Source organism: Rutilus rutilus (assembly GCF_951802725.1).
Source record: "Rutilus rutilus genome assembly, chromosome: 10".
Taxonomy (NCBI): domain Eukaryota; kingdom Metazoa; phylum Chordata; class Actinopteri; order Cypriniformes; family Leuciscidae; genus Rutilus; species Rutilus rutilus.
This window is the reverse complement of record NC_140215.1, coordinates 10,763,346-10,788,214: the sequence shown is the minus strand read 5'-3', so window position 1 is coordinate 10,788,214 and position 24,869 is coordinate 10,763,346. Positions and strand designations below refer to the sequence as shown.

At 37.7% G+C, this 24,869-nt stretch overlaps 1 protein-coding gene across 4 annotated transcripts in view; it reads right to left on the bottom strand.

Moving 5' to 3' along the window:
- The window catches only part of sema5ba (sema domain, seven thrombospondin repeats (type 1 and type 1-like), transmembrane domain (TM) and short cytoplasmic domain, (semaphorin) 5Ba), a 136,092-nt gene that overhangs the window by 31,623 nt on the left and 79,600 nt on the right, over positions 1–24,869 (bottom strand). For all 4 annotated transcript variants that reach the window (XM_084421704.1, XM_084421703.1, XM_084421706.1 and 1 more), the window contains 7 exons: positions 16,296–16,358; positions 14,791–14,889; positions 14,485–14,698; positions 9,589–9,874; positions 3,541–3,676; positions 3,059–3,266; positions 2,708–2,915 (listed from right to left, as the gene is read on the bottom strand). In XM_084421704.1, the coding sequence (XP_084277830.1) occupies positions 2,708–2,915; positions 3,059–3,266; positions 3,541–3,676; positions 9,589–9,874; positions 14,485–14,698; positions 14,791–14,889; positions 16,296–16,358 (1,214 nt within the window). The remainder of the gene's footprint in view (positions 1–2,707; positions 2,916–3,058; positions 3,267–3,540; positions 3,677–9,588; positions 9,875–14,484; positions 14,699–14,790; positions 14,890–16,295; positions 16,359–24,869) is intronic.

Here is a 24,869-nt window from a genome sequence, read left to right as displayed (position 1 = left end):
CCTCTACAGTAAAAGACCTGGGTGTTATACTCGATTGCAACCTGTCTTTCAAAAATCATATTTCATATGTTACAAAAACCGCCTTTTTCCACCTTAGAAACATTGCTAAGCTACGTAATATGCTATCAGTTTCTGATGCAGAAAAGTTAGTTCATGCATTCATGACCTCGAGACTAGATTACTGTAATGCTTTATTAGCCGGTTGTCCTGCATCCTCAATTAACAAGCTACAGTTAGTCCAAAATGCCGCCGCTAGAGTTCTTACTAGATCAAGAAAATATGATCATATAACACCGATTTTATCATCACTGCATTGGTTACCTATAAAGTTCCGTATTAATTACAAGGTATTGCTACTGACTTATAAAGCCCTAAACGGCTTAGCTCCAGTCTATTTAACGGATCTTCTATCGCCCTATAATCCATCGCGCTCTTTAAGATCACTAAATTCAAGGCTTTTGGTCATACCTAGGATATCCAGAACCACCAAAGGAGGGAGAGCATTTTCACATTTAGCTCCAAAACTCTGGAATAGCCTTCCTGATACTGTTCGTTGCTCAGACTCGCTCTCCCAGTTTAAAACTAGATTAAAGTCGCATCTCTTCAGCCAGGCATTCATATAATATTTTTAATCTTACAGTCCAAATTACAATCCGGCCTCTAGTTAATAAACGCCAGAGGAGAACTGGCCCCCGACTGAGCCTGGGTTCTCCCAAGGTTTTTTTTTTTTTCTCCATTGGGTCACCTGATGGAGTTTTAGGACACTATTAGGTCACTTGATGGAGTTTTTCGGTTCCTTGCCACTGTTGCCTTTGGCTTGCTCAGTTGGGGATATTCTGGATATCTAATTTGATTTTATCAATAAATTCCACTAGAAACAAACCTTGTTGTATTATTTTAATTTAATACTGTGAAGCTGCTTTGATACAATCTGTATTGTGAAAAGCGCTATACAAATATACTTGACTTGACTTGACTTGACTTCTATATGTGGCGCCAATATAAAACCTGGAGAAAAATAACTCTATTTAAGGTCTCTAGCAGCGATCCACCTTCTCCATGATCTGATGATTCGCTTCAGTCAAAGCTCAAAGAGTGGAAGCTGGCTGGTGCAGAAGGAAGTGAAAAAAAAAATGCAGCTCATATGCAGGCCTGTCACACCGACCTCTATGACGTTTCATATGAGAGTACGGCTTTAATGAAATGTCAAAGCGCTGCGTTCAAATGTGAACGTACTCTGAATGTGGCAGAAATTACGGATTAAGGATTAAGGACTCTTTTCTCTGGCCTGCCCTTGGAGCCCAGTGTGATTGTTCCTCCCTGCTGGGTTTTAAATAGAGCTGGCAACGTCCACTTCCGCTCCATCTCTCAGATCTCACCTTCACCTTGTTTAGTATGCAACAGCTTCAGCTTTCACCACATAGCCTTGTGTGTGTTTCTGTGCATGAGGGAGAGCGTGCACACATACTGAGAAGTGAAATCAAAGTGCTGACTAATCATCTGCTCGCAGTCAAATATGTTTGCCCTCACAGAAAACCATTCACTCGAGACGGCACCCTTCCTCTTTCCTTTGAACCCTCCTAGCTTCCTTTATCTCTCCCTAATTCATCCAGACCCACACTCGATCTTTCACCTTCATGCACGGCGCGCAGAGAGCGGACAGTGCGCTCTATGTGCTCCTCTGGCAAATTGAGCCTGACTGTTGTCCCCACCCTGCATTTGGAGTGGGAAGTTGATGGAAAGCTTTGATAGAATACATGGGGGCTGTCAAACGGCGCTCCTCTTACTGCTTCAGTCACTCGTGAGGAGGAATTTCTTTTCCAATGACACATCAAGGGTATAATTCCAATGAGGTGGGTAACAAGAGCTCTTACCAACGTGAAAGGAGCCATTCATGCACCTCAACCTGGGTCTGCTGTCACCCAACACCTACAGTCCAATGAGAAAGCAGGTATTGTCCTTGAAATCTAAAAGGCCCTAGGAATGGTTCACAATGGTCGACTAGCTGACTATTTGTCAACAACCGACTAGTGACTAGTCCATTAGTCACACATATATATATATATATATATATATATATATGTGTGTGTACAGTATATGTGTGTGTATATACACACATATATATATATATATATATATATATATATATTTATATACACAGAGTATCTGTATATATACACAGTATACAAAAATGTAGATAAATGCATTATTGGTGTTATAAATGCCATTAAAGTGAGAATATTAAAATTGTATGCAGTATTTAGTAGAAATGATATATTATAGAACATATTTACATAATATATTTGTAATTTATATTATAAAATAATTTATTTTAATATAATTCAATCCATCTCCACTACAGCCATAGACATTGAGACCGTATTGGCCACTGTCTTGAGCGGTCTTGCCAGGAGCAGTGTGTCAAGTTAAAAATAGTGAAACCCTTCAAAACCTGTGCAATCTGTTCCATTCTGTCACATCTGATCGGGGTAATCTGGGATCCTAAAACTAGAATATTTACTCAAGGCATCCATAAGGCTAGTTAAGCGACTGGCAATCCACCAACCAGTCCATTTTTTAAATATGCAGGTTTGCACATCCCAACCTAATACCTGCAAATGCCAGACAAATGAATGATGAGAAATGAAGATCTTGATTTTGAGAGTTGTTTGCAGCACAAAATGTACTGATAAAACATGTCACTCACAATTCTGTTTTGTAGCTGGAGCATCTTGCCAGAGGGATCTTGAGCACTTTGTCATTCAGGCCCACAAAAAGAGTCCTGTCGCCATGGAGAATTTGAAGGCTCAGGATTGGCTCACGCAGGCCAGGAGGGAAGAGTTGCATCTCCTCTAAGTAGCAACCTTGCAGGTTCTTATTTGTGGTTGCCAGGGCCTTAAGAATAGTTCCATACTCTGATAAGTCAGAACAGAAGGGAAAGCATAATTACACAAGGCTGCATAACCAATGTTATTTAGATAAGGATTTGGTGGTAAACTTTCTGCACAAAAAGAAAAATACAAAACTGAAGTTGTCTAACTCCTCAAGGCCTAATTACCTGTGCCTATGTACATGACGTGGTGCAAATTGTCCTGCCCCTGTACAATGTCAACAACCAACTTAGAGAACCGCACATCATCCTGCCAGACCAGCGGGTCCACAGAAACTGGCTGAACCACGTCATTCATGAGGTAGAGCCGCTGGGCGTCCTGCAGACTTCGTTCAGTTAGTCCTTCATTAGGCCCTTCTTCCTCGATGGTCCCACACTGGTAAGCGTCATTATAGGGTTAGACTCATTAATTAGTGCAGAGGTCAAGCAGGGCAGTGCAAATATAAACTCACAAAAAACTTTTCCAAAAAATAACTTCTCACCATGTAATTTTATAGAAAAGTAGACAATAACTGTGAATTACGATGCATGCAAGTACACCCAGCTGGTATAGAGCAATTACTCTCACAGTGCCGGGCTGATAGAATTTATCTATTGGCTGTTTGTTCCAGACACACACACACAGAGAACAAAATGTAAAAGTGATGCACCTGGAAGTTAGGGATGGGGTTCGGGGTGGGGAGCCACGTGGAGCGAGGGTTCTCCTGGGAGCGGAAGGGCCCGTTGAAAGCCTGCGTTATTGCGCTGAGGTTGTACGCGCAAACTGCAGAGGCAGCAATGCTGTTCCTGCATCACAAGAAAGAGTAAAATTTAGCACAATGAAAACATATACACACAATATAAAAGATATTCACAATTTTCTAATCAGTTATCAGTTCTTTAATATCGGATCTGCAGATAAATGCCATCAGGTTTTTACTTTTTACTTAAATTAATTGTTCTCTAAAATAATATGATGGAACGTATTTTCATTTTTGTGTCTGAGGTTTCCCACACACAGCATACAGCTGATGGACCTCTACACACCATGTACCTTACCAACATGGTATTGTTGGTTTTGGGCTTCAAAAAGTTATACAATCTAGAATCTTGAGACAAACATAAAAGTTCATAATCTGATCCCATGAGGATCTTGCCAGCTTCTTCTGGCATGAAATATTCTTAAATGCATCGTGACTTAATTAACTCCCTTGATTTGAGTGGCAGGTGGCCCAGAGACTCCAGTAAGCTGTCAGGAGCAGAGATGAGCTCTGCAGTGGATGGATTGAGTGGTTATTCTTGTTCCCAGACTCACTCAATTTTGGACAGATGACAGTGCAGTTTCAGAAGCTGTTGAAGTGACAAAGAAAGGACCAGAAAGGACCCCAAGTGACCAGAGCCATATTCAATTTCATTTATTGCTGAAAAAAAGTTCGTTTTGAACTAAATATATGCTGCTTTACTGCTTATACTTATGACATTATAAGTATGATAAGCAGCAGGTGTTAAAGGTCACCTACACATGACATGCTCTGTATAGCCTTCAGCTTTGGAAGTCAAAGTCTTCTGACTATGAAGGGTACAGTAGATCTCATGTCTATTTACAGTAGATGTTAGGAAGTAACACACATACAAGTGTTACACACATACAAGGAAAGTAGCATGGTGTCTTTTGATGTCAACTGAGAAGATGACTAAAACTGGAAAGTTACTCTTGTTAGTACCATACTCATTATTTTGTGCTGTTGAGACCGCACATAAATGAGCAGCAATAACTGTGACGGTAATGCCGGAGCCACAGACAGATGGGTCCAGAGGCAGAGCTCCAGGAGGGGACTCGGCCTGCCAGACGCTGGTGTCTGGCTTGGGCTCTTGTTATGTGGCATGGTGAGGCATGGACTTATGGACTCTGGGGACTACATATGAGGGGGTTCAACATGGAAAATTAGCGAGGTAAAGTGAGAGTCTCTTGGAAGTGCAGCTCAAAAGGCTGTTGCGCCGATGAAACATTGGCTCTAAACCGGTCAGCCTTAGGCTGCGAGGACAGAGCAGGCTCTGACAGGACAGCCAATTATCTCAAGCAATTTTTTTTCTTTCACTCTTACATTCAAAAGGAAGTCTCTGAAACTTTGTTATGAGACACTACAGGCTTTTTTCTTTTTTTTGAGATTTTACTTTTATAGAGAAAGGGAAAAGCTAGTGAGCTGCTTCCCTGCCGACTGCCTATATAAGTGGCTGCGGCTTCACAGCAGCAGAAATACACTTGCTAGTATTTTTTAGACTTCTAAATACAGTTACATTTACACACAACTTAGTTATAAATAAAAGGAACACCATATTCTATAACCAAATTGACACCATTAAAATTTCTGCCACATCATACAGTGCAATATGTCTTCTAAAGGTCTTAGAACCAGTTGCTTATACGCTTTCATATTCAGTCACTATAGTTTACGAAGATATATAGGCCTGTTCACACCAAGGACGATAACTATAATGGTAACTATAAATACAAAGTTCTAGTTAATAACTATTCTAATTCCTTTTCCAGTTGATGAACGATAAAAATACTGGCAGACAACATAACTGCAGCAGAATGTCTGTGTGGACGCTAATATAGTTATCAATATAGCTATCTTTATAGTTATTGTTTCTTGGTGTGAACAGCTCTATACTGTCATTATTCATGACTTTCACAATAAAAAAGGGTGTGACGTCAAGTGCATCATTCAGAAATTAATTGAAATTTCAATTTAAATTCCAATTCCTGATTTTAAAGTTGGCATGAAACGGAAGTTGCGATAGTCTTTTCTTCACTATTCTGACATATCCGAGCAAGGTTTATAGTATGTACACACACACACACACACATACACAAGTACATGCTGTACAAACATAAAAATGCATTTATGCACTGTCTGGTCAAATAATGCATGCCTATGCTAAGTCACCGTGGCATTTTATTGCATTTATGCTTGTGCAGATGTGACTTTCACACATATGATGGTGCAGTTTTAAAAGCTCTTGAGTTTTGTAAAAAGTAAAGTACAGAGTTTGGTCCTATAACCCTTTGGAAAGTCACCTACTCTAGCAAATCCCACGACACGCTTGGTATAACACGCAGCATATGGGAATGAAGTCTTCTCACTGTGAGAGCAGATGACTTCTGAGCTTTCCAAGCGACACGTACAATAGATCACATGCTTATTTAGATGAAGTCATGTTGAGTTATGGTGACAGAATAGACAAGATGTCAAAAAGCACAGGGTCATTTGAGGTCACCCAAGAGGTCCATAAAGTTCATTTTGACCTAAAGTAGGACAGTACTCAAGGGAAAAAGGAAAAAAAAAAAAATAGAAAGATACATCAGTGTAGAAAAATACTTCCGTGTTTCAACTTCAGTGAATACTTGCATCGCAGCAAAAAAACAAAGAGCCAACTCAGCAACATTCCACAGCCAGGACTGAGGCAAGATTATTCATAAATATTTTTACAGCATAACAATATCTGCTCTTGTAAAAATGTGCACTCAAGCATAAAAAGAATATTAATTATCAAAATAAAATAATTTCATAGTTCATTCATCCGTGTCCTTAATTTATTATTTATTAACGTATTGCAACAAAATATATTGTAAATGCAAACAAGTTTAACTTTTGTATACACCTTCTGCATCTTCTATAGAGCTTTTATATTTAAATGTAATAAATATGTATATTAAATATTGTTATTATATTAAATATTTATATTTATAATCAATATTTAAATGAAAGTTTCTTACACAGTATTCATATTTACAGTACGCTGTTTGGTGTACTAATTTGACAAGTTATAGCACATCATCTTCAGTTTCAGAAAGATGAAAAGCAACAATACAACCTTCATACAATCTACATGAAATACATAGGCAAGGAATAAACACGAAGCAAAGATTCCTGCTATGGGGTATAAAAAACTCATTTCAAGGTGGATTTTGTCATACCGCATCACAGTGTGCGAAGAGATGCACTTGGTTGTTATTTGGCATTTGTTGTAATTCAGGCATGAAAGTGTGTGTATTCACGATAGACGTATTCATTCACACCTGCGGATCTGTTTTCCAGAGAGGTTGTCTGTCATCATACTAAGTGCCAATAGGTTTGTTCCACCCTGTTAACCTGCGGGTCAGTGACAGAAATGAGGGTGATTGCTATTCCTTCAAAAGGTTAATCAAAAAAAGAATCCTATTTAAAATATTTCTACAATATTAGCTCTCTATAAACATTTCCTCCTCCTTCCTCATACCAAAATGTACGATAGGTCAGGAGTGGCTAAATAAAGGAAAATGTCCAGTTAGCCAGTCATATCGCCAAATAAACCCAGGAAGGGTCATCAAGAGTTAATAAATGAATCCTAAATTTAATTAGATGAGAACAAAGAGACGCTGAGTGATACCGGAGACATGAAATTAACATAGCTTTATAGGGAATCATTTGCCAATTATCCAATAAAATTATCATACAAAAAATTTGCTCTGATTGACCAATCAGAATCAAGCCATGTAAGAGGTTTTATAAAGGCAATAAGAGAAAGAGAAACAGTGATTTTAGCAGTTAAGGCCATTACAGAAAACCCTTTTAGAAACCCGAAGTAAAATCTTTGCAAAGTGCAACCTCTCCTGACTTATTGCTTTTATAAAATGCAGCAACAGCAATTTAATAAAACATACCGATGGTCAAGTTAAATTTATGAACAATAATAATCATGAAACAGCTGAGGAATCTGAGCCAAACATTGCGAAAAGCTTTGATGCAAAGATAAAAAAAATTAAATAAAAAAAATAAAACAGGGAAAGAATAGAAAAGGCCTGTATATAACATCCATAAAAAAATTTAATAAAGTTCATTACCTAAGTAGCTTTTCACAATACATCTAATACATATTAGATAGCCGTTACTGTCTATAAGCTCAGTGTGATGACATATACTGCTTTGACACCTTCAGCCAACTCAATGAAAGGCTGCCAATACCTCGGGACAAACTACTACCAACACTTTCAGACATTTTTGGCTGCTCTCTTGCGTTCTGTCTCACTGAACTCCTCCCATGCCCGTCCTCCCTGTTTTGCAGCCCCAAACCCCAAGGAGCATTGCTTAAGGTGTTCAATTTACCACAGACAGATGGAGACTCTGTTGTTCTGATTGCATTACCATATTCTGTTCCTACTGGGGCAGTGAGCGAAAGGGGACAGGAAAAGAGACAAAAGAGAAACTGATAAAATGAGTGAAAACGAGAGAGAGAGAGAGATAGTATGAAATATAGGGAAGGAGAGCAAGTGAGGCAGTATTGAAACTACACTACTTGCTGTATATTTGAAAGGTAGTATACAGTCCAGTAGTGTTAAAAGGTAGTAGATAAAACTTTTTGGTTGACAACCAACAGACAGGATTCGGACACACCCTAAGTGAACTTGCACCGTGCGCTTTAGACCATGCGCTTAGATCGTTAAAATAGGATCCAGTATGTTCTGGTATTGCTTAAAAAAAAATTCTACTTTACATTTATGTATTTTTACAAGATGTTTTAATTGAAAGGAATGGACAATTGTGTCCAAAAGTGCTGCAATACTAAATTCGAGAGAAAAGATGTTTGATTATAAATCAAATGCTACATTACATAAAATGCAATTAACAGTGTGTAATGTGAAGTATGCAGTATAAAATATTGAACACAGCAAGATATGGATATGAAGAGAAAGAAGTGATTGATGACAGTCAGAATATTTCATTAAAATATTAATTAAGAAAGTCTGTGACAGCTGCGGCTTTCACCATTATTACCTACTAGCTTTCATATCATATTAAATTCATATTTTTAACAAATACTTTGTTAGCAATGTGACTTGCAATTAAGGGCAAAAATATGCTTGTTAATTTAGTGCTAATTTATTTTCTGTCCAAACTGTAAAAGAGATGCAACACATTCATATACTACTCTCTAAGGCCTTCTCACATTTCTTGAATAAATTGAAACAGACTCGTTGCACATGTTTCTTAAATTCAGGTGTAATCCAAATTGTTCATTTTGACAAAAGACATTCACAGCTATTAGGGTTAACAAAGCACGAGTTTGTCACGTTTAGTTCTTAAGTGTGTATATATAATTATACGTCCTTCGAGATTTTAGGTTAAATATATACCTATTAAATATATATATATTAAATATATAATTTTATCTTCCAGAATAAATATCCTTATAAACTTTACTAAATTTAAACATAAAATATATAAAACTATACACAATGTAAATAACTGGTAACACTTTAGTTTAGGGTCTAATTCTCACTATTAACTAGTTGCTTATTAGCATGCATGTTACTAGGATATTGGTTGTTTATTACTTATAAAGCACATATTAATGCCTTATTCTGCATGACCATATTCTACATCTCTTAATTCTACCCAATACCTAAACTTAACCACTACCTTACTAACTATTAATAAGCAGTAATTAGGTGTTTATTGAAGCAAAAGTCATAATTAATAGTTAGCGAACAGTGAGAATTTGACCCTAATCTGAAGTGTGAACAAATAATTATTTCTCATATTTATTATATACATATCTAAACATATTGTTTTTTAAGTTAAAATTAGATGGAGTAAAGCATGTAAGTACTATAAAAGTACTACATGTCACTCAAACAACTACACAAAATGATGCTGTTAGATGACTAAACTTACACATTGGTGGTGAAGATGCCATAGATAAGGTCCTGTTCAGGCAGGTAGAAGGTGCTCTGTAGCTCATTGTAGTAGAATGGGATCTCTCCCGACCGTGAACAGTTTAGTCTGGCTTTCGTAAAGGTGGTCCACGTGTCCTCCAGCAAGAAGCGGCCTCCTATGTCGTTCTTACACACCCGTGCCACTCTTGAATACACCGTCTTACCGCAGTCGTGCTCCACTGCGTTTTCCCTCAAGAAGAAGAAGGTGAAAAGACCCACGTCGTAAGCCGAGATGAAGTGAGGCTCTGAGGGAGAAGGAAAACAAAGCGTTGCTAAAGACCTTTTGGGTAAAACAAGCATTTCAAATGGCAGGACTCTCAGCAATGCAGCATTGAGTGGATTTAATGCCAAAACAATAATTTACTTCCACAGCAAACTGGCCTGCATCCCTTTTCATTGAATTTCTTACTTCCACTCTTTCTGAATATCTGCTCAGGCCTGCCTTGGACTGGAGCAGAAAACTGTGTGCATGTGACATGCAAAAATGATTCTGAATACACAAAGCTGTCCCGTCGGTCCAAGTGGCACTGGTCTGGATTGCATTAGTCAGAGTTAATATCACATACACTGAATAATGTCTTACCCCTAAGGCCTGTTTATTCCCCAGCCCATCCAGTAATGCATGCCGTAGATATTCACCTGTAAATAGGCTTGGCTATAATAACTGCTGGGGCCATCGCGGCGTTTTACGAAAATTAGATTACTGTTATGCTGTGAATCCCAGGAGAGGCATCAATAGCCATAACTGTTTTTGATTCAATTTTAAACACAATAAATACCAAATCTCACTGTTTCATCCAGAAACAGCTTGGAGAAAATTCAGCATGGATAAAATAAAATAAAAATTATACTGCTCTATCTGCATAAACTGACTGCGACAGAATTATATGTTTGAAACTGGACTGGACCTTGTGCATTGTATCATATGCTGGTCCAAAAATCACAAAAAGCACCATTAACGCAAACCAAATGACTTTGTGCAATGTTCAATGCATTCATACATACTACTAAAGTTTTGTGTGGGAAACGGCAAGAACAATTTTTCTTCACTGCAAAAAAAATAAATAAATACATTTAAGTAAGCACTATGTGAATACAGTTGTATAAATATTAAATATATACTATGCTACACTACCATTCAAAAGTTTGGGGTCAGTAAGATTTTTTTTTTAAAGTTAAGAAATTAACACTTTTGTTCAGCAAGGATACATTAAATTGGTCAAACTGTGACAATAAATTCTATTTTAAAATAAATGCTGTTCTTTTGAATTTTCAAATTATCAAAGAATCCTAAAAAATGTATCACGGATTCCACAAAAATATTAAGCAACACAACCGTTTTCAACATTGATAATAATACATTTTTCTTGAGTACCAAATCAGCATATTAGAATGATTATTACCGTTTTACTGTATTATTAAATCAAACAAATCCAGTCTTGGTGAGCATTAGAGATTTTGAACGATGCTGTATACATCAAATACCATGGTATTGATGTCAGATGCCATCCCAGTATTTTGAGTGAATAAATGATGACTGATGAATTTTCACTAACAAAAAGTACCAACAATAATTTTGGATATGGTAATCAGGGAAAGGGTAATGCTATATCTTTCTGAACATGTACCACAGAAGTCTAATGCTTTTTTGGACATGTATTTGAAGCACCTGGTACCATGCAAACACACTAGAATATGAATATGTATCATATTACACGGTAAGTGTAGTTCATAAGTTCCATGCCGTTGCCCTTTAATGCCTAACTGTACCATGGTACATATTGTAAGGGGTGAACTTTAAAAAATTATGAAATTCTCTGTCCAGATGTATTCAGAGAGCATTGTTGTTAATGTAATCAAACAAAGAATTCTTCAGCTTTCAGTACATCATAACAACATTTCCACACCGATCAGGGTGAAGAAAGTGGCTAGAGAGAAACAGTGAAAACCAATACTGATGCATTCAGGAACTACAACAATTACTTCTCAGAGACTGCATGAATTAATCAAGTCATTTTGCTAAGCTGGAATGGGCAGGGAGTGAGTGTGCTGATTTGTGTGGGACTGAACATGACAAACTGTATTTTCCTTCTTCCATGCTGAACGTAAATACTGCCTCATTTCCACACCGCCACTCCATCAGGGGTCCCTGTATGTGTGTGTGTGTTTATCTGTAGGCCGCAGTCAGGAGAAAACACTAAGCTGGGAAGTGAATTACGAGGCCCAATAAGCTCCAGAGGAGAGAGGCATGTTCTAATAGCCACGCTATTGGCGATGATGATATTTCTCATTGAATCAGAGCTGTGCTATAACAATATCACATCTCACTTCAGGTCAGACCCCACACGGGCTCAGTGTTAAAAAAACATTCAGTCAGCACCTGGCACGACTGGTACAATAACAGTCCGGATGGATTCGATTGTGGACACTTGAGGTTCATGCTGTTCTTCACTGAGCCTCAGTTGAGAAACAAGTTTTTAATTCACACTTCATCTCCATTTAGGGTGTGTTCACACTTGGCATGTTTGGTTCGATTAAAATGAACCCTGGTGCGATTGCTCTGTTAGTGCGATTCATTTGAACACGTGTGAACGCTGCCATCTGAACCCTGATGTGCAAGAAACCGAGACCGAGACCGCTTAAAACATGGGTCCGCTTCCAAATGAACTCTGGTGCGGTTCGAATGAAATATGAACACAACACGGACCAAACAAACCAAAAACGGCACATGATGTCACAGGATGCGACCCTAAAAAGACGTCTCCTCGCAGTACTGTAGATCTTCGTTTGTGTGTGTGACGGAGGGATTCCTGCTGCTTTTTTGACTCCTTTACACATTTTATAAGCTTTTCACGAGTTCTCAGCTGGTCAAAATACCATCATATTTAGGCTACGCACATACAACGAGCGCATTTATCCTAGCATAGCATTGTTTTGGATGTTATTAAGTTCATATGCGAAATATACATAATAAAAGCCTACCAATCAGATTGTGACCATATATCCCTATGCCTTTAGGTTCGGTGTTAACATGTCAATGTGAAAGCTAAGAGGACTAGGACTAAATGTTATTTTTTTGGTCCCGACCAAACGAACCATGCAAACCGAACTACAAGTGTGAACACACCCTGCATCCAGCTAACACACATGATTGAAAGGTTAGCGGTTTTCCTTTGGCTGTGCTGGAAAAAAATATATTTGAAGAGAGTTGTGCAAACTATTAACGGACATTAAATATAAGCCAAATAGCTACTTTAGCTACAACACTTACAAAATAGGACAAACTCACAACTCATGCAAGCGCTAACTCCCTTTTCACAATTCAACCGATTCAAAATGAATAAAAGTCATTTATTACATGTTATATATACTGTTTCGCTTTGAATTATGTGATATTCTAGAAGTAAAATAGCAATTCACATTGATTTCAAACTTTCTTGTGCTGATTTTATTCAAATATGGTCAATATGTGTGTCCTTAGACTGCAGGTAAATGTGTATGCTTCAATAATCTCACTTTTTGTCTTTCTCTCTCCTAAAATGAGCCTACAATGGAACTACAGGCCGACTGGGTGACGTGAAGCGTTTAGCTGCAATTTCACCCTCTCTCGGCCATGAGGAATAATTACACTGCAGGATGCCTGAACAAAGGCATCTGTTCCACCCAATTCTATTCGTTCACCACCATCTCTAACTTTCCATCCCTTGTCTATGTCCTTCTCCTTTCACCTCAACTGCTCTCTGACACATCCTCGGTGAGGTCTCACTGTATGACTCACAGCTCTCATCACAACTTTCTGCTTATTCTTTTTTGACTGGTGTTGGATGAATTTTCTGTGGGAAAAGGCACAGTGTCAGCAGCTGGGAGATTATTGACACCTTTTGACTTTTTGCAGGAAGTGTGCTGAGTTTTGTTCATCTCCATGTTTGACTGGTTCCTCCCCTTGACAGGCCAGGGCTGCTCTAAAAAATCTACCTTAGACACAAACGATGAAACTGTGAGAGTGTAGCTTTGCTTTACTCGCTTTTTGTTGAAGAACAACCTAGGTATCATACTTGTCATGCGCACTTAGGTCAGATCAAACATGGATCAGGGTTATTATCATTAACTAAAACTAAAATATTTTGTTACTTGAAATAAAATGTTAACTAAAATCAAATAAAAAAAAATCACATTTTATTTTTTTTATTTATTTCTATTTTATTTTTATTTCAGCTAGTTGCCAAGACTACATTTCAAATAATAAATAATATATAAACATACTCAATAAGAATAAGAATAAAAATGACAAAAACACAACAAAAACTTTAGGATTAAAGTGAAAACAGAAAATATAAAATAGAATCTAATTCAAAGTATTAATAAAACTATAATAGTATATCAATAATACTAAAATAACATGTTTGATGAAAAATGTTTGAGATTAAATTTAAATCTAACCTCTGCTTCTCTTTTGATCACTTTGTTCTCTTGGCAAATCTGATTACTTGGGGAACATTTTGATATCTATACTAAAAAGAGGAGATGGAGCATGTGAGTTTTTTTTTTTTTAAAGAAATAAATCTGAAAAGCAGGAGACTTCAGCAAAAAGCACGGTTTGTTTTCCATTTAATCTCGTTGTTGTCTAGTGAAAACAACTTTTTTTCAAAGGATTCTTTGATTTTTCTTTCTTATGGGGAATGCTATAGCAATTGAATAAAGCCTCGTCGCTTGTCATTTGAAGAACACCATTTGGCAATTTGGCTGCATATTAGTAGGACAGAAAAAAGGAAGGGCAGCAACAGAAATGTTGAAACTTTCCAGACGATCACTGGAATATGAGACTTTCAGACATAAAATGATGAGATTAATGTACCATTAAGCCATTTGGAGTTGTACTGGGCGGTCCGCAGAGGCGGCATTCCTCCCAGGCTGCGGTAGATGACAGGGTCCCGGCCAGAGAAATCAATGACCGTGGCGGCGTACAGCTCTCCGCTTTCGGTGACCACAGCCGTCGAATTATGACGAGGGTCGTAGGGGCAACGGGCCACTCCATTCACCCTCTCCAACACTCTGCTCATGTTCCCTGCCTAAGAGAAGAATACGGCATGGATCACACACACGTCACGCACTTTAATAAAATCTCCAGTTGAGGCAGCCCATTTAACTGATAGATGCTCACCTCTCTGGTGATACAAAGGGGCTGGAAGGCATTGGTACCGCAGGTGATCACCTCGGTCTTGTTGACAAGCAACACACGGATGTAGTTTTGACACTCCACCTGCAAGAGGAGATACATGTTCAAATTACTATTGTAATGCATACAATTTTAAATATGTAATTGAAAACGTATGGAAACAGCAATACGAAAACAGTTAAACTATGTTACATGTTTAATTCAACAATATTGTGAAAATAACTTTTGACAGTCCCATTAAATAATAGTTTTCTATTTATAAATATTTTAAAATGTAATTTATTCCTGTGATGGAAATCTTCAGTGTCACATCCTTCAGAAATAATTTTTCTAATATGCTGATTTGGTGCTCAAGAAACATCTCTTATTATCAACATTGAAAAGAGTTCTGCTGCTAAATATTTTTGTGGAAGTCATCATAAGAATTTATTATATATATATATACATAGTATATATTTTCAGGATTCTTTGACGAATAGAGTTGAAAAGAATAGAGTTTTACATTTTTGAAATAGTACGTTTTTATTACTATGTAAGTGTCTTTACTGCCACTTTTGATCTATGTAATGCGTTATTGCTGAATAAAAATGTATCTTCCTATCTTACTGAAGCCAAGCTTTTGAACTGTAGTGCAAACTGAAAAAAAATCAGTTCACCCAGTGGGAATTTTTTGCAGGGTTCTTGCTCAATCATATCCGCTTCAATATTATAATAGAAATTATTATCATTAATTTATAATGTTATGACAAAGGATGCTAATATGCCATTATTATTATGCCATATTTCCTGTGAGAACACTTATTCTTCACCAAGGAGTGTGATTACTTCAGCTTTCATTTGTACTACAATCCATAAATAATCCAATCTAACAATGGATCGGCGAGTCACGGCATCAACCTTCTTGTGCAGTTAACTGTAAAAGTGACAATATTTCAAACAGGATGGGATATGATAAGCACTCCAACGTCACTGAGCCATAAAGCCACGTGGCTTTAATTAAAAGTTAAGGGACTGTTGTTTATGCCGTCTATTTGAGATGAGAACTCACACCTCTCATCTCATTCTGGGAAATTAAATAATTACAGCAAACTCCATATTCCAAAAAGGCTAGGTCGGTTTCATTCAGCATGCTCAAATTCTTGAAATAAACTAGTTTTCGATTTGGTTAAGAGTGGCGGTGAGAACCGGTTCTTTACAGTCATTCTAAAGAGCTAAGCTTTTTCTTGCAATACTTTAATAATTGCAAAAACACTTTTTCCTGCAACGTTTTAATCTGCTAGTGGGTTTTTCATTTTGCCTTTCACATTCAGCGAATGATAAGCTCAAAAAAGAAAATACTGACCTTTGGGCTTTAAAAATACTGAATAAGTAAGCTCAACATATTGACCTCCCACAAACCCCAACAATGCCCGACCTCTCTGGCCAATAGGCTGTCAGCATTTTGTAAGAAATGTGCCTATTCAACAGAGAACCTGGGGGTTTAAAGTTACCTCCGTCTTCCCTTTGCTTTGACAGGACCTCCTGGTGTCTTCGTCTGGGCCCCATTCCGTTGCCTAGGAAACCAAAATAAACCCCAAAAAAGTGACTTGCTGTGATTAGCAGTTGCCTGGCAGCTGTTTGCAATAAAGCAGGTTACGCAACTGTTGATGATAATATTGCATGTAGCCAGATGCATCAAAAGACATTAACCTTATTGTGGTGTTTATTGTGTAAACAGCATGATAAGTGGGCCAGCGGCTTAAAAGGGTAAGGTAACTAGACAGTTGGAAGACTAGATGCAATTTGCATGTAAATACCATCCCCTAGTCTCGTTCAAGCACAGAGATCTCATCGTCTTCTCTTTTTTTCACCAGCGCAAGCCACTCCATTTTCTTCTGTCCAATTATGCCCCTTTAGAGCTGCGTGTCCAGCCAACAACAATAGAGGCAGCACTTAAAAACTGCAATCCTGCTGTCTTAAGGTGGGCATATTCACAAAAACACACATACTTTTACAAATTACTCGGTTATAAGCACAAAGCCACAACCTTCATCTCTCAGCTTGAGATCCCATGGGTTTCAGATCTTGACTGAAACTCTAAATATAGTCCATTAGTTTGTATGGCACTAAGGGTTCGAAGGAAACACTAACCACAAGAAACCCTTCAGTGTGGATAAGAAGATAAATGGTGTGGCTCAAGTGAACCCTGACTGATGGGACTGAATCGACTGAATCATAATTCAAGGACAGAATATTTGAATACAGTACAATGGCTTGTCAGTGGGGCTGTACCCTCAAGGGTATAATATTGTCCCTTAACCTTTAAAAGAAACGGTACATATATGCACCTTTTAATGCTTTTTGACCCTCAAAAAGGTACATATATGTACCTTGAGGTCCAATAATAAGCCCTATGGGGTACCTTAGTGTAGATTGTACCTTGGGGGACAGAAATGGACTCCTACTGTACCCCTATTTCTGACAGTGTACCTAAGGAAGACTAGATGGCAAAATAAGTAGGTTGACTTGATTACTTAAATTCAGGAACGTTTCCAGAGACAAAGTTAGTGTGCTTGAGAGAGATTCAAGATATTCTAGGTTAATTTTTCACACAAGCCAATTAAAAAAAGTAACTATAGCCAGTAATGGATGAATGTTCATCAGGCTGAATGGAAAGGAAATTTTTGATTAACTTACCGACCAATGTTACTGGACAAAGAAAAACACATCAATCTACAAGAAAATCAAACATGAAAATTCAAAAAGACTTTGCCCCACACCATAGATCTCAAATGTCATTTGTATTTCTGATCTGAATAGGAGACACTTTGGCTAATTAAAATGGCAAACTTCTTTTAAAGGCTACAAACCAAACACATTCAATAACTGTAATAGAGAACATAGTCAAACATAAGAAACCCTTCAATGTAAGCAGATTGTAATTACTGATGGTAATTGGTTTAGTGTATTAATAGTGTATTAATTAATGGCATGTCTTGAAGCACCATATCTGAGTATACAGTATGTGAATGATTTTTTTTTTAGTACGCCAGCAGCACCCTTTTCCATTTACTTACAACATATAGAAAAAAAGCTCATTAACCAATTTGCTAGAATACTTTTTTCAAACCCATAGAAAGTCATAAGGGCTTGAAACTACAAGGGTGAGTAAATAAGGTTAGAATTTCCACATTTGGGTGAACTAACCATTTAATACTGAGAAAATTCCCAAATTTTCAATGATTAGGATATAAACATTTAGCTACCTCCTTGGTGGTCAAAGTAGTTAACAACATCAAATCTGTCAGGTACGACACAATGCCACACAGATCTGGTGCTCTTTTGTTTGTGTTTGCATTCATGTGTTTCAGGACTGAGGCATGTTTGTGATGGATGCCTAAGTGGTGAGTCATCGTTCAGGTCATTAACATCTTGTCTGTGAGCCCCTGTTTTCTGGAAGAATCCGTCAGCTTAACCCTGACCTTAGCCACGGCAGTCCCTCTCTTCACACCACATTGGAACAATGCCAGCCCTCCAATGCTATTCCCAAAGACCATTCTGAAGAGGCAGGCTGTGAAAAGCACACTGTATGCCATGTTTGGCGAAGGCTTCAATGTGAAGCTGGAAACCCTGCCACCATTGGGGGGGTCAGTATCCACCAGGCAGTGGCGGATGGTGTTGGGAGAGCTTTTCACTGGTGGGAGGTTTGAACCTTTGAATGATAAATTACCTTTGACAAGCGTTATGCCAAAGAGGATGAGGTAATATATAGATTAAAAGCAAGCAGAGGCAATGACGCATTTGTTTGTTAATTAAGCCAGAGATTTCCAATATTTTTTGTCTTATATCCCCATAACTGGATACGGCATGGGTCATAAACACCAAACAGAAATGAGGTATTATTCTTATACTGGATTTCATTAAAAAAATTTAATAAAATAATAATTGTTACAATAATTCACTTTGTAAATTAAAAAATGGTAATACTAATAATATAATGTGATATTATTATTAAAGAAGTATATCATTTTGTTTCATTTCAACCTGAAAAAAAGTCAGTTAAATAAATAATAAAACAGCTACAATAAATCACTTTTAAACTAAAAACAACTGGTACTGCCAGTGAAAAATAGACTCATATAGTAGCTTACACTACTCTCAAACTTGAGCAGTTTGAGTAAAATAGAGACATAAGCTAAGAAAGATAAATGACAGTTTCACATCTCTATGATGCTTGAATAACAAACGATGCACTATAAAGTAGTCCAAATTGCACTTTTCTTCATTTAGAATAGCTGTAAAACTCCCTAAAGGGTATAAAAGATGCCGAGATCACAGATGAGCATCCGTTTAGCTTACAAAGCTGTCAAAGAGAGAATCACAGTGAAGCATGTGTGCTTGGAGTGTGCAGTCTAATGTGGCTCTGCAATTGTATCTCACTAGTCTAATGAGGACACCGCACCATGTATGTGCACTAGCTCGGAATTCACACTTGGCTCCAATATTTGTGGCATAATTACTCAAACTTCATCTGTTCTAATAATGGTGGCGGCACCAAGCACCCTGCCCCTGGCATCCTCATGAAATACTAGCATGAATTTTTCATGGAGGAATAAAATAGTTGGGATTATTTATACATAAATTAGCGAGGCACAGAAACAAACGGTGGGCAAGAAGATGCATTCCATCCACTTCAAGTATTGAGGAAATGCTAATATACGAGCACAAGATAGGGCAGGATGGCGGAGAATTACCCAGTTTGCAGGCTGTGTGCTTCCGTTGATAAGGGCTATTGTCTTGGTGGCACATTACAAGTGTTACAAATGAAAAGCATATCATAGGACACTGCACCTGTCCTCAGGGAAGCTTCAAGCACTTGTTAATCATTATGAAGACACATTTTCCTGTAGTCAATTTAAAATGAATCTTCCCATAACATGGTGACAAATGAATATTTACAAAATATTCCTCAAATATATCTCACTTAATCGTACAAGGTCATAAAAAATCCATGTATAATAAAAACAGAAGATTTGTTTTGTTAATGAATTATATCATATGAAAAATATGAATAATTTAAACATTTACACATCATTATGAACAAATTGAAGCTCATTTTAAAGCAAAAGACTCAAACTAAACTCAAACCTTCCTGGCTTTTAAAGTACAGGCCTGGGGCCTCATTTATAAACGTTGCGTACGCACAAAAGAAGGCGTACGCCGCTCTCTACGCAATAATTGGTATTTATAAAAAGCAAACTTGACGGGAAAATGTGCGGTCCTTCACGCAAACTCTGACCCAGGTGTACGCACAAAAACGGGTGAAATGAGAAATGGAGACACCGTCGGCAGATGGAAGAAACACGTGAAAGTGTGTGAAACTGTAGACCGTTGTGTAAAAGAAATGGCAATACTGCCTCTCATAAATAACATGAAGACTTCACAAAGCAAGTCTTACAATTAACAGCCCACACGAACACCCGTTTGATCGATCTGCAGTGTAAAACAAACAAAATCAAACGAAGATTACAACAGAAATGCAAATTAACACATATTTGCAAAAAGAAAAGTATGTATGAAATATGTTCTGCAATAATATTGGCATGTTATGCAATTCATCCTCATAACACATCTGTAGCTTGTCAGATGCAATCAAATGGATGGTAATAAAATGCCATGATGCCATCACAATGCGTAATGACGCACAATGGCTGATCTTGCGCTCTTAGAAGATGCGGCAAATGATGAATATTAACTTGTGGGCGTTTCACGGACTATTTATGGGCAACTACGGGCGTGACATGAAGCCGCAAAAGCTGCGCTACATTTGGAATTGATTGTGATTTATTAAGGGAAAACTGCGTAGGATGTGCGTGCGCACGGTTTTATAAATCAGAATATTTCTGCATACGCACGTCCTATGTTTCATCCGTACGCCACTTCTGACGCAAATCCTACGCAAAGTTTTATAAATGAGGCCCCTGGACACTGTGAACACTTTATGATTTCATGTAACCTATATGTATTTGAATTTGTCTTTTTTTTCTCTCCAGCAGACATAGTTTTGAATTTAATACTTGTCATCTGTTTTCCAACAATAGTCTTATACAGTATGTGAAACTAAAGCACCTTCTTAAGCATCCACTAAATTTAAAAAAAGAGGACAAATTAACAGATAAAACAAAGTTGCTTTTGTATGTCAAACATAAATGTGCCATTTCTTTTACATTTCAACCAAAAAAAAATAAATAAAAAAAATAAAATCATTCTTGTGTGTAAAAATTTAGGATCAAAATTAAGATCAATTTACTTGAAAAAGATATTAAGACTTGTCTTCAGGAACATCTTTAAAGTTGTGGCAAATCAAGTCTTATCTTTCACAATTTTGGTTCTGAGGTAATGTTTTTTTTTTTTTTTAAGATGTTTACATATTTTACCAGAAAACAAATAAAAAATACTGAACACTTATACTTGCAATGCAGGACTTGAGTTTGCGTGCACACTCCCTTCCCTCCAAAACTTCACTGGTTTGGGAGGAAAATGTCATTTGCATACTCATTAAGGAGGCCCCTGATTAAAGTGAGATGGCTCCGCCCCCATCTTGCTGGCTGGAGGTGCGAAGGCTATCCGTCTCATTGGCGGATCTTCAAGGTCTGTGTGCTTCAATAGGCAACCCGAGGCACCGCCCTGTTTTGTCCTTTAAAAGAGTGCCCTATTCAAGCAGCCCCATCCCCATTTACCACCGCCCTCAAAGATGTGACATGACTCTCAATACCTTCGCCTCATTGTCTGAGAACGCTGAACCTTACACAAGAGGGCGCAGATCCGCACTCTACCATCTCCTCCTACCCCCACAGCATTGGATCTACCAAAGCCGTCTCTCTCTCTTCACATTCCAGCACAGCCTTTTCTCCCAAAGCCATATTCACCATCAGAAAAAAAGAGCCAGTGTAGCATGGGGGTGAACACCCAACTCTGTAGACCATGTTTTTTTTCTAGGGGCGTGTGTGTGCCCAGAACATGCAAATAAGGAGCCCTTTGAAGGTTCACAGCTGTGCCGTCTGAACGCATTTACTTTAGGTTAGAAAAACAGGATGAGAAATAAAGCAACAGGTCAGTGTCTAATGCATAGCTCTAACAATGTGGTTGCACTACAACACTGGAATAAAAGCATGCAAAGTAGAGGCGTATGTGGATGTGAGTGATGGCTTTGATTTAAGAAGGCCATTTTGAGTGAACCCAAATGCCTCAGCGAGTTACGAAACTCCAAAGCAAAAAGAGCAATCACCTACAGAACCACAGAGCTTTTCTGATACAGGTTTCAAATTTGAGCACCCTTTTAAGCATAAATCTCAATAAATTTGATTAGATTTTATCTTCTCACAATTTTGTTTTTCCATCTTGTTTCAAATGTGTCTTTAATTTGGCTGGAAAACAAAAAGTTCTCATAAAGAAAATTATAGTTATTTACAGTGTTCATTTTTACAATGTTTTTTGTTTTATTGTATTTGACAAAATACCATTAATGTAATAATAATATAATATTCCTAATTTAATATTCCTGCTTTTTACACTTTTCTTTATCATCTTACAGCATTTTGCCTCATCCTCATTATCCTTCACAAAAAAAAAAAAAAATCTTTTGTTAACAAACATTTTCGTCAGTCATTTTGTAACAAGACTAACAATGGAATTCCTGCTGCAAGTCAAGTGAAATCATTTTTTTCTTTAAAAAGGCATTTCCCGCTGGGTCTCACTGCTGCAGTCTCCTTCTACTGTCTATATGTCACAAATTAGCCCACCAGTGACAAAGACTGCATAAATAATTAAATCTGGGAAAATTGCAGAGGGAAATTAATCATGAGTGGGTAGGATGAAATCAGCCCATATTCATCAAACTCTGAGGTCAGAGAGTTGAAACCTGCACCTTGGGCGACCGCTGAGTGATCATATAAAAAAGAAGACGCTTAGTCTTGCTTTTCTTCATTTTGATCTCCAGTCTGGAGCATCCTTTTCCTAAGGCCCCAGCCGTCCCACGAGAGCCGAAATATGAAATATGTAGCGCGCCTCAGAGCTGACGCCGTGATCCTGCGAGCCTCTGTCAGATCATTAGAATAAATGAGAGCAGCAGCCACCATTGTGCTCATGCATTTCCATCTGTTGAGCCGGATGCTGTTTCATAATCACCACAGAGTATTTGTGAACACTGAACATATTTCTAACCAAAACAAAACCAGAGCAGAATCTAAACAGCTCTTGTTCCCAGCTGCTATTTGTTCACGTCGGGTACTTCCTGTTTTATTGGTAACAGCTGAAGAGGGCAGTCACCTCTTGACCACAGGGGTCTCTGTCCAAAGCAGCTGTAACAATGTCTACTGAATGCATTCGTACACAGCGCTCTCATGGTATTGTCTGTTGACAGGGAGCAGAGACCTCTGTCTTGTCAATGCTGAGGGTGGCAGCTCGGATGTTTGCATTTTGGAAATAGACTGACCAGCGTACCTTTCAGTGCAAATGTGTGTGAATTCTGTGTGTAGAGTGAAGTTTTATTGACCTCTGAGAATGGGAAGAGAGACCACAGGGAGGATGGGAAAGATGAGGAGAATTTGTGATCAGTCATACTTTCATGTGTTACAAGGGATCATTCATCCAGAAGATCATTCTGTCATCATTTACTCACCCTCATTTTGTTCTAGACCTGTATGACTTCCCTCATCATGTATAATAAAAAGATATTTTGTAGAATGCTTTAACCACAATGTTTTGGCCACACAATGAAAGTCAGTGGGGTCCAATGTTGTTTTGACTAAATGACAACAGATTTTTTAATCTTTCAGGACTATTCTTTTTATACCTCTAATGATTCTTTATAATTTGAGGTCGATTGGCTTCTTCTTTAAGAGAAAAGCATCTGACTGGGTTCCTGATGGTGCTTTGGGCTCTGAAATAGGTCAGGACATTCAAAAGATTACCCATTTCTTACACCACCTTTACAGGTCTTGATAGCCAAATTGAAACATTGTGTTTAATGTCAGTGGAAATTGTGATCGAAAAAAAAAAAATCAGGCATGACCCTATTTTGAGGAAATTCTCAAGGTGGTTCATTGAAGAACAACATAATAAAAAAATAATCTTAAATGCTGTTATCTTGGCCATGCAAAAACCACCAGAAGGAAGGCTGTGACAGCCTGATTAATCTCTCAGTTTAGGTTTACCTGTAAAGCTTTTCATTTATTTATTCTATGACAAGCACTGATTTATTACCAAAATCCCTCATACATTTTCAGAGGCTAAATGAAAGATGCCCAGTTGCATGCTAGTGCTGTCTGCCATGGCATTTAGGCCAATTTTTAAAAAAGAAATGCTAAAGCAAAAGTTAAACACCAAAATTGATGCTTTCCTTAGTAAGAAAGACAAATGCAGTGTTATACTACTGTTCAAAATTGATTTTTGAAAAAATGATTATGCTCACAAAGGTTGCATTTATTTGATCAATAAAAACAGTAATGTGAAATATTATTGCATTTAAAATAACTGTTCTATTTGAAATCTATCTAAGCCGAGAGGAGGAGCTGGGGATGGAGGAGGGTAATTAGCTCCTGAGAAACGCGATAGCTGCTGATAATACTGAAGGAGCTTATATATGTATTTAGTGATAGGCGTCGTATTCCTATAGGTAGACGTGGATCAGCTGAGAGTCAGCTGATGCGAGCTTGACTAACGTGACCTGTCAGAACTGACGCTGTGCTTAATTTATTCCTGTTATGGTAAAGCTGAATTTTCAGCAGCCTGTCTCTTCAGTGTCACATGATCTTTCAGAAATCATTCTAACATACTGATTTGGTGCTCAATAAATATTTCCCATTATCAATGTTTCTGCTTAATATTTTTGTGGAAACTCATATATTTCTGTCAAGAATCTTTAACGAATAAAAATTCATTTATTTGAAAGACATGTCTACAATGTTACAACATATACTGTCACTTTTGGTCAATTCAGTGCATTCTTCCTGAATAAAAGTATAAATGTCTTTCAAAAATCTTACTGACCCCAAACCTACAGTATGAAAGTAGCCGCTAGCCAT